Source organism: Mus musculus, chromosome X (assembly GCF_000001635.26).
Source record: "Mus musculus strain C57BL/6J chromosome X, GRCm38.p6 C57BL/6J".
In the NCBI taxonomy this organism is placed as follows: Eukaryota; Metazoa; Chordata; class Mammalia; order Rodentia; family Muridae; genus Mus; species Mus musculus.
This window is the reverse complement of record NC_000086.7, coordinates 8,950,866-8,965,747: the sequence shown is the minus strand read 5'-3', so window position 1 is coordinate 8,965,747 and position 14,882 is coordinate 8,950,866. Positions and strand designations below refer to the sequence as shown.

Below are 14,882 nucleotides of genomic sequence, written 5' to 3'. Positions count from 1 at the left end.
AGTAACTGGGAAAATTTGATTTGATCTGGTTATTTGTCAGAGCAATAACAAAGTAACTATCACAATGGCTGAAACAAGTCTGCTCACTTGGAATCAACCAGTCTTGTCCCAGGAGCAACAGAGACTTCATTATCAGGGGCCTAAATTTAGAGATGAAGGTTTGGCCCTGTAGCCTGAACCTCTTGCAGAAGTGATGTATTAAAAGGCTGATCAACAATGGTCGCTACAAGAGTACTCCAGGCCAGCCAGTCCAACAAGCCCAATACCTTTGAAGAATGAAACCCATGCCCAAGATCACTGCCTGTGCCTGGCGGCAGGGAATCTACTGAGTGCCACAAAGTAGAAGAAAAAAATCTAGATGCTAGTGTTCCTCTAAGCATAAATAACTGATATATATTCATGCTGCTCTACCTCGGATATTCTGATTTTCTCCCTGGTTTGCAGTAAATCAAGTTGGATCGCTCCACTCTTCTCTCTCCTCCTCTTCTCATTTCCTCCGTCCAGCCTCCCCTCCCAGATTCTCCAGTCTGATCACCTTTGTAAACAGTTTGCTAATTTATCTTGGCGCAGAGGCAGCTATGGTAGCCACAGCAGGCAGAGAGCACAGGAGACTCAGGGTTCTCAGCAGGGCTCTCAGCAGGGCTGTTGTGGGTGATCCTTGGACTCTCTATCCTCCAGGAACAGTTAAACTGTTCCAGAAGATGGTGATGATTCTGACGACTGAGATGCACGTGTGGTGGTGTCTCTGGAGGCTAAAGTGCAGGTGCCAAGTGGTTCCAAATAGCTGGGTGCAGTTTGTCTCAGGGACTTCTCTGGAGAGTCAGCCTGTTTCTTTCACCCTCTAGAGGGTAGAGATGAGTCCCAGACCTTGTTCTCTGCATTGTCCTAGCCTTTCTGTGCCCTTTGTGAGGCGCCTGCAGTTAAGAACGTGTCCAGGAGGGGGCGCAGTGTACATGGATGTTCTCCAGGAACAGTCTTGGCTGGGAAGGAGAGCTAGACTCCAGGTTCTTAAAATACTGTTTTCCTGTACATACCTAAGTAATCTTTACATTGGAAAACAAACAAATAGTAAAGCTTTTTGTTTGTTGTTGTTGTTAAGTAGCAAATTAATTTAGGGGGAGCAGCTTGGGGGGCTGATGGGTCTTGTTCTGCCATTCAGGCTGGGCTGAAGCTCCTGGGGTCTGAAGATGCTCCTGTCTCAGACTCCAAAGCATGGGACTGCATACAGAAGCGTGCAACAGTGCCAGGCTTCCAACCAGGTTTCACATTGTGCTTCTAGACAGAAAAATAATTTCCTGAAACCTTTCATTTTGAAATGATGTCATTATTGGGCCCCCTCACTCATTGCTGCTGACGCCCCCCTCCCACTATCCCTCGGGCTGAAATGTCCTGATTGGGTGTCAACGCTCCTTTGCACTGATACTCCCCCATTAAGCCCTGGAGCTGAAATGTCCTAATTGGGTTCCAAAATTTTTTCCACTGATGCCTCTCCCATCCCATTAGCACTAGGACTGAAATGTCATGATTGGGCGCAAAAACTAATTTCCAATTATGCCCGGCCCCTCCGATTATCCCTGGTGCTGAGATGTCATGATTGGGGCCAACACTCATTTCTGCTGATGGCCCTCCTCTCCCATTAGACCTGGACCTGAATCCGTGTCATGATTGGACGCCAACACTCATTTCCACTGATGCCCCGGCCCTCCCATTAGTCCTGAGGCTGAACCCCTGTCATGATTGGGCTCCAATCCTCATTTCAGGTGATGCTCAGCTCCTCCCATCAGCCCTGTGGCTGAATCTCTGTCACGATTGGGCCCCAACCCTCATTTCTGCTGAGGCCCAGCCCCTCCCATTAGCCCTGGGGCTGCATCTCTGTCACCACTAGACACCAACACTCATTTCTGCTGATGCCCCGTCCATGCCATTACCCTTGGGCCTAAATCCCTGTCATGATTGTGCTCCAACCCACATTTCTCCTGATACCCTGACTCCCATTATCCTTAGGCTTAATCCGTGTCATAATTGGGCGCCAACACTGATTTCCTCTGATGCCCTGCCTCTCCCATTAGCCCGGGACTGAATCCCTGTCATAATTGGACTTGAACCCTCATTTTTGCTGAGGCCCAGCCCCTCCCATTTGTCCTCGGGCTGATCCCTGTCATGATTGGGCCCCAACCCTCATTTCGGCTGAGGCCCCACTCCTCCAATTAGCCCTAAGGCTGAATCCATGTCATGAGTAGGCACCAACTCTCATTAACACTGATGCGCTGCCCCTTACATTAGCCCTGGGGCTGAATCCCTGTCCTGATTGGGCACCAACCCTCATTTCTGCTGAGGCCCGCCACTCTCATTAGCCCTGGGGCTTAATCCCTGTCATGATTGGGCCCCAACACTCATTTCTGCTGATGGCCCTCCTCTCCCATTAGACCTGAGGCTGAATCCGTGTCATGATTGGGCACCAAACCGCAATTCCACTAAAGCCCCACCCCTCCCATTACCATCCTGCCGAAACCATGTCTTGTCATGATTGGGCCCCAACCCTCCTTTCCACTGATGCCCCCCCCTCCCTTAAGCCCTCCTGCTGAGACCACATCTTGATTGGGCACTAACACTCATTTCCGCTGATGCCCACCACTCCCATTTGCCCTGGGACTTAAACCCTGTCGTGATTGGGTGTCAACCCTCATTTCCGGTGATGCCCCGCCTCTTCCTATAAATCCTGGCGCTCAAATACTGTGGTCGGTGGGCAGGAACAGCCATTTGGATCACTGCCTGCAGCCTAGCGGTTGAGCTGCTCTGGCGATCATCTGTTCTGAGGTACTTTGGGACTGTGGGACTGTGTTCTTTGCTCACGCCCTGCCCCCTGTGAGCGGGTGGGGAATCGCTGAGTCTGTGGTTGTACAGCTCAAGCGCCCGCCATGGCCGAAGCGCCCTCTCGAGTGCGGCAGAACTATGACTGGCAGTGTGAGGATGCTATCAACACCCACATCCAGCTGCGCCTCTATGCCTCCTACGTGTACATGTCGATGGCAGTCTACTTTGACCGTGATGACGTGGCCCAGGAGAACTTCAAGCGTTTCTTCTTGACCAAGTCACACAACTGCCAGACCAGTGCAGAGATGTTCATGCACCTGCAGAATAAGCGTGGAGGCTGCATCTCCCTTCAGGACATCGCGAGACCAGAACGTGACAGCTGGCACGGGGGATTTCAAGCCATGGAATGTGCCTTCCACATGGAGATGCTGATCAACCAGAGCCTGCTCAACATGCACGAAGTGGCCAAGGAGAAAGGCGACCCCCACCTCTGCCATTTCCTGGAGCAAAACTGCCTAGATCAGCAGGTCGACATTTTGAAGGAGATGAGCGGCTACCTGACCAACCTGCGCCAGATGGGGGCCATAGAGCACAACTTGGCTGAGTACCTCTTTGACAAGCTCAGCCTGTCCTAAAGCTTCAAGTGGACTGAACTGGGATGTCTCCACTGTCGTGGGGTCTTTCTCTGGTCATTACACCTAATGTTCATGTTGGTTTTGAAGCAAAGTTCACTCATTTTCGGTTTCTGATGGACTGTTGCTTTAAATAAATTTTGTGTGTTTGTTTGCAGCAAAATTGAAGTATCAAGTTGATGTTTAAATTCTTAACTTTGGGGACTGTGGGTGTAGCTCACTTGTTGCAGTGCTTACCTGGTATTCAGGAAACCATGGATTGCATCCCAACCATGGCCATAAATGAGGATATGGTGGTCCAAGCCTGAAACCACAGCACTTTGGAGATAGAGGCAGGAATATCAAGTGTTACAGCAAGGTTAGGCCCTCCTAAGCTATAAGAGCCGGTTCCATAAAATTACACCATCAAAAATCCCTTTTACCATGAAAAGAAGAAAATGAATGTGGCACTCCACCGGGGTTTTTAAATGCCTGGTCAGGAGTATATCTCCATATTCATCGCCATTATTTGGAAGGTTTGAATATCCAGAAGGTTGGAGGGTTAAGGGATGGGAGGAGAGTGTGTATGAAGGGGAGACTGGGGGGGGGCAGCAATCCGGATGTAAAGTGAGTAAATAAATTAAATCTTATAGAAGAAAGGGATGGGCGTCTAGGCAATTTCCTGACTTAGTTCTATGGGATGAACAAAGCCTGGGTTTCTAGGAAAAGCAGAAGACCAACACATGAGAGTAGCCGCGGCATCATGCCCCAGGAAGTTAAATTCATGGGAAGAATGTGGAAGCCCCAAACAAAGAGACAAATGAGAGTGAAACTGACAAACTTCATCAGAACTTACACAGGGCCTCTATGAAGGGGATGGAAGGACCCCCAGAGCTAGGAGTTCCCTAGGAGCCTCACAGTCAGGTGCTTAATAGACTTCCAGGGCATTCCACCTTTCAGGTTCCCTACCCAACTTCCTGAGGCTTACCATTTCTGTCAGCTTTTAGCAATCTGTAAGAGTTGGTATGTCATTGGGGAGGGTGACACAGATCTGGTGACTGCTCTTAAAGAGTCATCCCTGGTTTCCTAATGAATCAGTTTAAGATTCTCCGATCCTCCTCCAACACTCATCAGTTTAAGATTCTCCGATCCTCCTCCAACACTCAGGCTCAGAAATCAACTCAGACTGTCAGAAGGTTTTATTGTGATGATTGCTGTGCCTGCCTACTATTTTGGGGGTGTTTTTAGGGTGTCAATGAGAAATAGATCTTCAGGGCTCGGCCATTGGGGCCTACCCAGAGAGCTGCTGTGGACCTCAGTTGGCCATGTAGATCTAGGGCCAGGGGCAGGTACTTGATGATCATGTACTAACATACAAATGGTAAAATCATGAGAATAACTATGACCTCTATTGAAAACATGAGAAACAGAACAGTTGGGCAACTTTGTTCTCATTGCAGGAGGGTGGGTAAAGAAATCATTAAAAAGAACAAACAAACCTCTGCAGCCTTTGCCATAACTGTCAGGAAGGCTGGTGAGTCCCTCGCTGCCTTTTTCTTTTTCTTTTTCTTTTTTTTCTTTTTTCTTTTTGTAATGAAATTACTTTAATTGTTTTTTTAAAGAAAACCGTAAGAACCTAACATGAACTTTTAAAGTTGGCACCTTCTACAATTGTACACATCCTAAAACAACTCTCTATACTTTCCTATAGAACATAATTCAAACTCTGTGGGCATTTCAATATATCCTTTCGGAAATAGTCAAAGGTGCATTTAGTACACCCAATCTGAAACAAAGTTCATAATCCCGATTTATCACTATGTTAGGGCAATCAGCTTTTATTGAAAACTGCAACAAGTGATAAGACATATTTGGAAAACGTAAACATTTGGTCTGACAGTCTGTAATATTGCTTTAAGGCATGTGAATGGTCTTTCATTGCTGTGAACGCTCTCGTGCTTCTTTAGGTCTGGGGAGCAGATGAACGATTTTCTGCACTCCTCACAGCTGTAGGGTTTGTACCCTGTATGGATTTTTAGGTGTTCTTTCAGGTGGGCCTGAGTGGTGAAACCTTTTGTGCACATCTCACAGACAAACGGCCTGTCAGCGGTGTGGGGCTTCTCATGATTCTTCAGCTGGCCTTCATCAGAGAACGTCTTCCCACACGCTTGGCAGGCGATCTGCTCTCAATGGTGACCATAGAGCAAGTACTCGAACTTCGTGTTGCTGGCCGCTGTGGTCCTGCCCGGAGTCTGTTCATCTTTTACTTCGCTCATCCCGTCATTAAAGGTTAAGGCCTGAGGGGGTCTGAGAGCCCAGAGATTTGGACTCGGGAGTCTCTGTGGACTCCACTTCCTGGCTGTAGCAGTTCACTTTCTGAACTTCCTCACTCCCCAGCTCTTTCAAAATTGCTTCCTGAACCCTGAGATTGGTTGTGGGAGACTTACCGTCCTCTTGTCTCTGGAGAGTGCCTTCTACCGTGTCATCAGAAGGGCTGTCATCTTGGTCCCTTATTTCTTCCACATCATCGTCCTGAGAGCATCAGCAGCATCTCCAATGGGGCAGTTTAAATTGAGGCAATACTTACTCTTCAACTGGCCGTTACTTTCATCTGGACTAGACACATCGCTCTTCTGAGAACAAAATTTATCCAAAAACCGGATACTGAAAATCTGCCCGGACTACATCATCAAGTTGATGTCCTCCTTTTTCACGAAAATCTTAGTGGTGTACCTGTAGTTCAGCACCTCTTCAAATATGTGGGAGCAGATGAAATCTATCTCTATGATGGACAAGCTGTCCAGTTCTAGCTTCTTGAAAAGTTTCTTAAGGTCGGTACTGCAGGCGGCAAGGACACAATGGTGGGCGTGGAACTTTACACCTTCAACCAGGATGGCAATGTTGCAGAATTCTCCCTACAGGCGCTGTTTGTTCAGTGTTTTCAGAAACAGCATTTTATGATCATCTTCATTATATTTTATGGTTTCAGACATACTGATGAAAAACTCCATGAACAATTCAGGCTATGTTCTTAATGCCTTAAAAACCAAAATGTTCATATCAGACTCAGGCTGATCAGGGACAAGCCAGATCTGCAGCTTGGCACCACTACAGACAGTTGCTGTGGCTGTGGTCTCCCTCGCTCAGCAGTGCACAAGCCAGGGAGAGGATGGACACTGGGGCACAGGGGGTGGCAGTGTTTTGGATTTTTTTGTTTTTTTATTTTTTGAGTTTGGGGAGGAGTGGGGTGGGGTGGTGGAATCGTGCACATCCCCGAGGTGGCAGCCCTCCTCCTACAGGATCACACACTAGCTAACCCTCCAGGAACACCCCACCACCGCCCTCCTCATAGTGTTGCCTTTTTCTATTATAAAGTGCACACACTGGAGAAGACCACTGGTGTATTAAGTAATTTTCAATTTCTATTATACAATGCCATGACAAAGGCAATTTCCAAGAGAAAGTTTGGGATCATGTGTGCAGCACTTTAGAGTCCATTAAGGTAGAGTAAGAGATGATAGTGGAATCTGAAACTGGGGGCTCATATCTTAAACTACAAATAGATAAAAGAGCACAAACTTGAAATGGTGGGTCTCCTAACTCTAAGAGAGTTCCTCCAGTTTCCTATGTCTTCTAACTCCCAAGCCTCCTAGAAGAGTGCCACCACGTGGGACAAAGTATTTAAATGCCTGATAATATGTTGGGGCATCCCATTGAAACCACCACACTCCACTGCCTGGTACCAATTGTCTTGTGACCATATATACTGTATTTCAAAATGCATGTAGTCTAAATTTAGAAGTCCCTATACTTTTTTCCATAATTAAAACATTGCTTAGGAAGCGACAAGCCTCTCAAAGACTTAAAGTGACAGGGTAGGAGAATAGCCAGAGAGCCCTCATCCACGTATAAAAGAATGGAAGGGATGGCAGAAGTATTATGGTAGGCAGTGAAGGGAGTGGGACAGTGAGAGGGATGTAAACTGAACAAGTAAAAAATAAATTATAAAAGACCTCAGGACTCTACTGAGACTCTAGGCAGCCTATTTATTGTCACTCCTTGAAAAATTAAAAAGGAAATGGCATATTTCTGACATATAATGGCACAGAACATACACTAGTCTTTCAAAGGGGATGAATGTGAACATAGGAAAAGTTGACCAAAGCAATGCTGAAATCCAGCAAGGCAAATGCCAAACGCTGTACCTCCATGTTCCATATCAAAGGCCTTACATGGCTCTACCATTCGAGCGTTTCTGCCTTTAGCACACTTTCTAACTCTTGGGCTGGTCCCATCCTCTGTATTCAGTGCACAGTACTGGCATCTCCAACACCTTGGGGTCTCCAAGCCAACTGAGGCTTCATTTTCAGAGCTACATGGAATGGCTTCTTAGGGCCTCTTGTCCCACATGCCCTTCAAACAGGAACTTCTCTGTCACACACTGCCCAGCTACAGTGGCTCTCTGAAACTGTGAAGGAATATTCCATGACCCCTTTACTCTTACAGCTGTAGGTGACTTTCTGTGACTGTGTGTGACTTTGCAGACTGTGACTTTATAGCCACCATGACAATAGTGCCAAGTTCAGCTGTCAGCCTGGCATAACCTTGGCTCCCGTGAGCCAATTTAATAGCTTCATCTGTTGTTGCTTTATAGCATCACTAATGTCCTTAGGCATTTTTCTTTCACACTACAGAAGCTTAGCTGGGTGGGGTCTTGCCACAGGGTACCATACTCTTACTTCTCTGTATCTCAGGTGTTTCCAGGACATAGATTTCTCCAACAATGACAGCTTAAAGCACAAGTTTTAACAATAACACTAACCTTGCCAGTCTCCCTGGCTTAAACATTTTGTATTTCAGTACTGCTCCTCCCCAACCTGCCTATACCTAAAAAGGACCCTTTCTGGAATGGGGTTTCTGCTGTACCTCTAACATGGTAAACACCTTAAAGCTGAGTCATTCTTAGCCTGAGGTCTAGCGCAGTATTTATCAACTCTCACATCCCCAACATACAACATTAAAAGGTACACTAAACTCCGAAGGTAGCTATGCTACAAAATAGTTAACGATTGTACAATATTTATTTATGCTTGAAATTCCAGTCTTAAACCAACCTTGTGACGTCCTTGCCATCCAGCAGGGCTGAAAGTGACAGTTTGATACCTGGTTTTAGGGTCTGAGAGAACACTAAGACAATCAGGCTGGAGTTGTTCACTTTGGCTGAAAGGACAGCATCAGGGTCGACCTGATACCTGGCTGCTATTTCAAAGCGAGTGTTACTGTTTGCTGCAGCCCAGGAGAAATTTACAGCAGTCTCCAACTTCTGGCAAATGGAGTCACCAAACTCTGATCTGTCGTACACATTACTATGAAGCAGGAATTTGTCTGCCTTGTAGCCAAGTGTGGAGTTGCTCTGGGCCATCGGGACTTTGAGGTCTCAAATCTCATCTGGGAGCCAGCCAGCCAGCCAGCCAGCCAGCCAGCCAGCCAGCCAGCCAGCCAACCTTCATAGGCAAGCAACACAGTTCCCCGGATTGAGGGCCCAGGAATGTCAAAGTCCATGCCACAGCCCAGGTTGATGTGGTCCCTCTTGATTTGAGCATTTTTCTTGGTTTGAGCATCCCCCCCCCCAGTGTTAGGTGAGAAAGATGAACTGAAGGTCAGCTTCAGTCCATGAACAAGCTGGTCTTCCACAGTGATCTAAGTGCCCAGGGTGCTGTCTGTGTTCCAATTCTCCATTAATGCTAGCCCATGCTCGGTCCCTCTGTACATGCTAGCCATACTTGGTCCATCTGACCTTGGTTTCCAGACTGCATTCACTCTGGTGGCTCCATGTTGGCAGAGCCTGAGCTGGTATATTCCAATCCATTCTCAGACTCGTTTTCAAATCAAGTTTTCTTAAGCCAAAACCATAGCCCTTGGTGAAGACATCTCTGGAGGACTTGCCAAGATCAGTGTATGTGGGCTGTACAGCCTGGTTCTCTGAGGAGGTGACCTTGGGAGCAGTGGCAGCTATGGAGGGGTTGCAGTGAGGAGAGGTTAGGAGAGTTTTAATGACTACTTCATTCCCTTAGGGGTTATAGAACTATTCGGGTGGAATGCCTGATCTTGATTTAGTTTTGGTAAGTGGTTTCTGTTTAGAAAATCCATCCACTTTGTTTAGATTGTACATCTTTGTGGAGTACAGTCTTTTGATGTAAGACCTAATAAATCTGTGAACTTCCTCAGTGTCTTTTATGTCTCCGTTTTCATTTGTGATTTTGTTTATTTGAATACTCACTTGTTGTCTCATGGTTAATTCGGCTAAGGGTTTGTCTATCTTGTTGAGTTTCTCAAAGAAGCAGCTCTTAGTTTTGTTGATTTTTTTTGTATTATTCTCATTGTTTCTAATAGATTGATTTCAGTTGAGAGTTTGATTATTTGATATTGCTGTTGAGAGATATTAATGACCAATGATTGTCTGTTTCTGTGTTTTGATGTTTGGAGACACAGAGAGAGAGAGAGACAGAGACAGAGACAGACAGAGAGAGGAGAAACAGAGAGACAGAGAGAGTGTGTGTTTGTTTGCTTCTCTTCTTTTGGTTTTGCTGTGAAATTGTTATTTTTTTTTTTTTTTTTTTTTTTTTGCGGGGGATAATTACCTTCCTTGCTTCCTTGTATGGGAGTTTTTCTTTTAGTATCCTCTGTAGGGCTGGATTACTGCCAAGATATTGTTTAAATTTGGGTTTGTCTTGGACTATCTTGGTTTCCCCATCTATGTTCATTAAAGATTTGCTGATTATATTAGTCTTGGCTGACATCTGTGGTCTCTTGGAGTGTGCAAGACGTTTGTCCAAGATTTTCTTGCTTTTAGAGTCTGTGTTGAGAAATCTGGTGTAATTCTGATAGGTCTGTCTTTACATGTTACTTGGCCTTTTCCCCTTGCAGCTTTTAATATTCTTTTTTTGTTCTGTACTTTTAGTGTTTTAATTATTATGTGGCAGGAGGATTTTCTTTTCTTGTTCAATATTTTGTCTTCTCTAAGTTTTCGGTACATTTATAAACATCTCTTAACTAGAAAATTTAGGGAAATTTTCTTCTATGATTTTGTTGAAGATATTTTATAGGCCTTTAATCTGGGGATCTTCTTCTGCTATTCCTACTATTCTTAGGTTTGTTTTTTTCCCATAGTGCCCCAAATTTCCTGGGTGTTTTGTGTTAAAAACTTTTTAGATTTGGCATTTTCCTTGACTGAGGCATCAATTTCTTCTATGGTATCTTCTATGCCTGAGATTTTGTCTGCTATCTCTTGAATTCTGTTGGTGATGCTTGTGTCTTTATTTCCTGTTCTCTTTCCTAGGTTTTCCACCTCCAGGATTACCTCCATTTGTGTTTCATGAATTGCTTCTATTTCCATTTTCAGGTGTTAAACAGTTTTATTCATTTCCTTCACCTGTTGGATTGTATTTTCCTGTATTTCTTTTAAGGAATTTATTTCCTCTTCAAAGGCCTCTATCAATCAATCATCTTCATAAGATGGGATTTAAAGTCATTGTCCTGCTCTTTATGTGTGTTAGGATATCCAAGGCTTGTTATAGTAGGAGAGCTAGGATCTGATGTTGCCAAATTGCCCTGGGTTTTGTTGATTGTAGTCTTGTGATGGTTGTCTCTGGTTTTGGCTGCCCTGATAGTCTCTGGTGGTATCAGGCCTCTGGACATCAGGTAGAACTGGTGTCCCTAATGGCAGAATATTCTGGTTGTCTTGGGTGACAGCAGGCTTTCAGAGGAGCAGGCAGAGCTGGTTATCCTGGTTGTCACAATTGCCTTGGGTGTCCTGGTTGTCCTAGTTTTCCTGGTTGTCCTGGTTGTCCTGGTTGTCCTGGGTGGGCACCAGGCCTTGAGGCAAGCAGGCTGAGCTGTGACCTGGGGAGTAGAGTACAGATTCAGGATTACAGGAAGAAGTGTGATTTGGAGATATGGGGCAGAGGGGATAGGGCAGGCCTCTCAGCTGCTGGACTTCTTAGCGTCCCAGCAGCGAGGGGGTTGGGGTGTGGATATCTCACCTGGTTATTCTGAGTGGCAGCAGGACTCCTGGGAGGCAGGCTGAGCTCTGGCCCAGGAGTGAAGTGCAGATCTGGGATTCCCCATCTCATTCTCACTCCTGCTGATCATCCTATACTTCCAAAACGTTGTTCTTTCAATTTTCATATTCTTTTTTAGTTGTTCAATGCATAAGTTTAATTAGGGTCTCTACAGATCCTTAGTGTCCAGTGATGTCTCATGAGCCCTCCCCTAGCAACTGTTAACTGTCTACATATCCTCAGAGTTCACTCTCTGAGACTTTATAAATGTTTAAATCCTTATGGCAAGGTAGCAAAGGTTTAATCACATTCAGAAAATCACAACTTCTTAGTGTTCTCATAGTATTGACTCTGTCCAGCCTTAGAGCCTTTTGTCCATGTGAATGGCCCTTTTCCTCCACCTCTTATATCTTTTCTTCTCCCTCATCCATGATGTTTCTCAACCCATAAGAGGGGCAAAATGCTGTCCCAGTCTGGAGTGAGCCTTCAACAGTCCCTTATTCCTGATACTTTGACCACTAAAGAAAAGAAAAGAAAAGAAAAGAAAAGAAAAGAAAAGAAAAGAAAGAAAGAAAGTTTCTCCCACCAAGCCAAAAGACAAACTGTGTCCTGTGGGGATAAGCATAAATACATATATTGACAAATTGCCTGGTTATCATTTTATATTTAGCAATGGACTTCCCCTTTACACACAAATTACTATTTTTTTTAAATATTTACTTATTTAATGTATAGGTATATGTCTTAATTAGGGTTTCACTGCTATGAACAGACACCATTACCAAGGCAAGCTTTATAAAGGACAACATTTAATTGTGGCTGTCTTATAGGTTCAGAGGTTCAGTTCATTATCATCAAGGAGGGAACAAGGCAGCATCCAGGATGGCATGATGCAGGCAGAGATGATAGTTCTACATCTTCATCTGAAGGCTGCTAGTGGAAGACTCACTTCCAGGTAACTAGGATGAGGGTCTCAAAGCCACACCCACACTGACACATCTACTTCAACAAGGCCACACTCCTAATAGTGCCACTTTCTAGGCCAAGCATGCACAAACCACTACATTCTACTCCCTGGTCCCCATAGGCTTGTTCAAACATATAGGCCTATGGGGGCCATACCAAAGCAAAGCATAATGCAAACTACATTTAGTACAACTTCAAAAGTCCCCGTAGTCTATAGCAGTCTCAACAATGTTAAAGGTCCAAACTTCAAAGTTTCTTCTGAGAGCCATCCAATCAATTAACTGTAATCCCCAAGGCTAGACAAGAAACCAGCTGTGCAAAATTCAAACTTCTCCATGCCTGATGTCAAAGCAGTCTTCAGATCCCCACACCTTTTTCATCTTTGCTGACTGCAACAAACTTCTTTCTCCTAGGCTAGTTCCACTCCCTGCTAGCAGATGTCTTCTGCAGGTATCCCTCAGCTCTGGCATCTTCAACATCTTGGGGTCTCCAAGGTAACTTCAATGTTACATCTTCTTGTTACAATGTCTGAGATCCAAACCCCACCCTCTGCACTCCTACAAATGGTTGGCATCACTTTTCCAGCTTTGCCCTCTGTAACACTCTAAGCTCAGGTTGATCCACTCCTCTGGCCACCACTGTTCTTGGTGATCATCAAAAGGCACTGCCATCTCCAATACGCTGTGGTAGTCCTCTGCAACTAGGCTTCACCAATAGCCTCACATAAGCTCTCTTCATGGTGCCAAGCCTCAAATCCTTTATCCCCTTCAGTCCTGGGCCATCAACTACAGCTGAGGCTGCACCTTCACCAATGGCATTCCTTGGCCTCTCACAGTGACAAGCCTCAGCTCTTCTTCATGACCCCTTCATGCATTCAAATCCAGTACCATGTGGGTGACTCTTACACATTACCAAGTACAGCTGCAGCAGAAGGTTCAACCTTGGCTATCTCTGGAACACAGATTCTTTTTCCTCTCAGAAAACACTTCTCAGAAGATTTCACCTCAGTGATGCTGGTCTCTTCTTATTCACCCCTAATTTCTTAGCTCCATCGAACCAGTATCAATTATCCCAGGACCCATTCTACTTTTCAATCTAAAGCCAGACCCACAAGACGAAAGCTGCCAAATTCTGCTGCTTACAGGAGTTGAACATGGCCTCTTTGTTCTATTACATTATCACTAGCTCTCTGTTTTCTACCTGCTTCACTGCCTAAGATTGGCTGTCCTGAATCTTGCTCTATAGATTGACCTTGAACTCTGAGATCTGATTTCCTGTCTCCTAGGATTAAAGGTGTGTACCACCATGCCTGGATTATATTTAGCTGGGTAGAATCTTGCCCCCAAATTCTACTCCCTTAATCTCCTATCTCCTAGAACACATGATTCAGCACCATTTAACCTCCTGGATCCCCTTTAATACTCAAACCATATTTTATGATTTTACTTTCTAAGCTTGCTATGCTTGTTTAACATGCTCTTCATGAGACTTAGCCAGAGAACAAAGTCTATGATGTGTGTTTCTGAGACTTGCTTTTTCAGTGCAATTAATCTGAGTCTCTTCACTTTAGCCTCAGGCAGACTTTTCAGACAAGGGCAAAAAGGAGCCACATTCTTCACCAAAATACCAAAATACAAAAACAGTCTCTAGGCCACATCCTGAAGTTCATCTCCACCGAAAGCTCTTAGTCCAGGTCCAAACAATTCAAATCACTCTCAATAACAAAGTCTTCCATATTCCCATTAAGCCCCTTTAAAGTATTCCACTTTTTTCCAAATCCAAAGTCCCAAAATCAACATTCTTCCAAACAAAAGCATGGTCAGGCATATCACAGCAGTACCCCACTCCTGGTAGCAACTTCTCCCCCCTTTTTTTAAAAAAGATTTTTATTTATTTCTTTTATATATATATGATGAGTATGCTGTAGCTGTCTTCAGACCCAAGAAGAGGGTATCAGACTCCATTACAGATGGTTGTAAGCCACCATGTGGTTGTTGGGATTTGAACTCAGCACTTCTGGAAAAGGAGATGGTACTTTTAATCTCTGAGCTGTCTCTCCAACCTCTTTTTTAAAAAAGATTTTTATTTAAGCAACTTCTGTCTTAGGGTTTTACTGCTGTGAAGAGACACCATGACCAAGGCAAGTCTTATAAAGGACAACATTTAATTGGTGGGGGCTTACAGGTTCAAAGATTCAGTCCATTTTCATCAAGGTGAAAGTATGGCAACAGCCAGCTGGGCATGGTAAGGAGGACCTGAATGTTTTATGTCTTCATCTGAAGGCTTCTAGTGGAAGACTGACTTCCAGGCAGCTAGGTCTAGTATAGTGGGTATTAAAGCCCACACCCATGCTGGAGAGGTGGCTCAGCACAGTTCAGAGGACTGGCTGCTTGTTCTCCCAGAGTTCCTGAGTTAAATTTCCAGCAACCAC

General features: G+C 44.9%; 1 protein-coding gene and 2 pseudogenes across 1 annotated transcript; 1 reads left to right on the top strand and 2 right to left on the bottom strand.

Annotated features, from left to right (window-relative positions):
* The first annotated feature begins 2,772 nt into the window (after positions 1 to 2,772).
* Positions 2,773 to 3,614, top strand: Fthl17b (ferritin, heavy polypeptide-like 17, member B). The gene has a single exon (NM_001085524.1). It carries the CDS (start codon positions 2,919 to 2,921, stop codon positions 3,447 to 3,449), a length of 531 nt encoding a protein of 176 aa, NP_001078993.1. The 5' UTR covers positions 2,773 to 2,918; the 3' UTR covers positions 3,450 to 3,614.
* On the bottom strand, positions 5,015 to 6,610 carry Gm14510 (predicted gene 14510; annotated as a pseudogene).
* Gm16479 (predicted gene 16479) lies at positions 8,290 to 8,891 on the bottom strand (annotated as a pseudogene).

Excerpts from the sequence above, each read along its gene's own strand:
- Fthl17b (NM_001085524.1), top strand. The coding sequence starts at position 2,919 with ATGGCCGAAGCGCCCTCTCGAGTGCGGCAGAACTATGACTGGCAGTGT.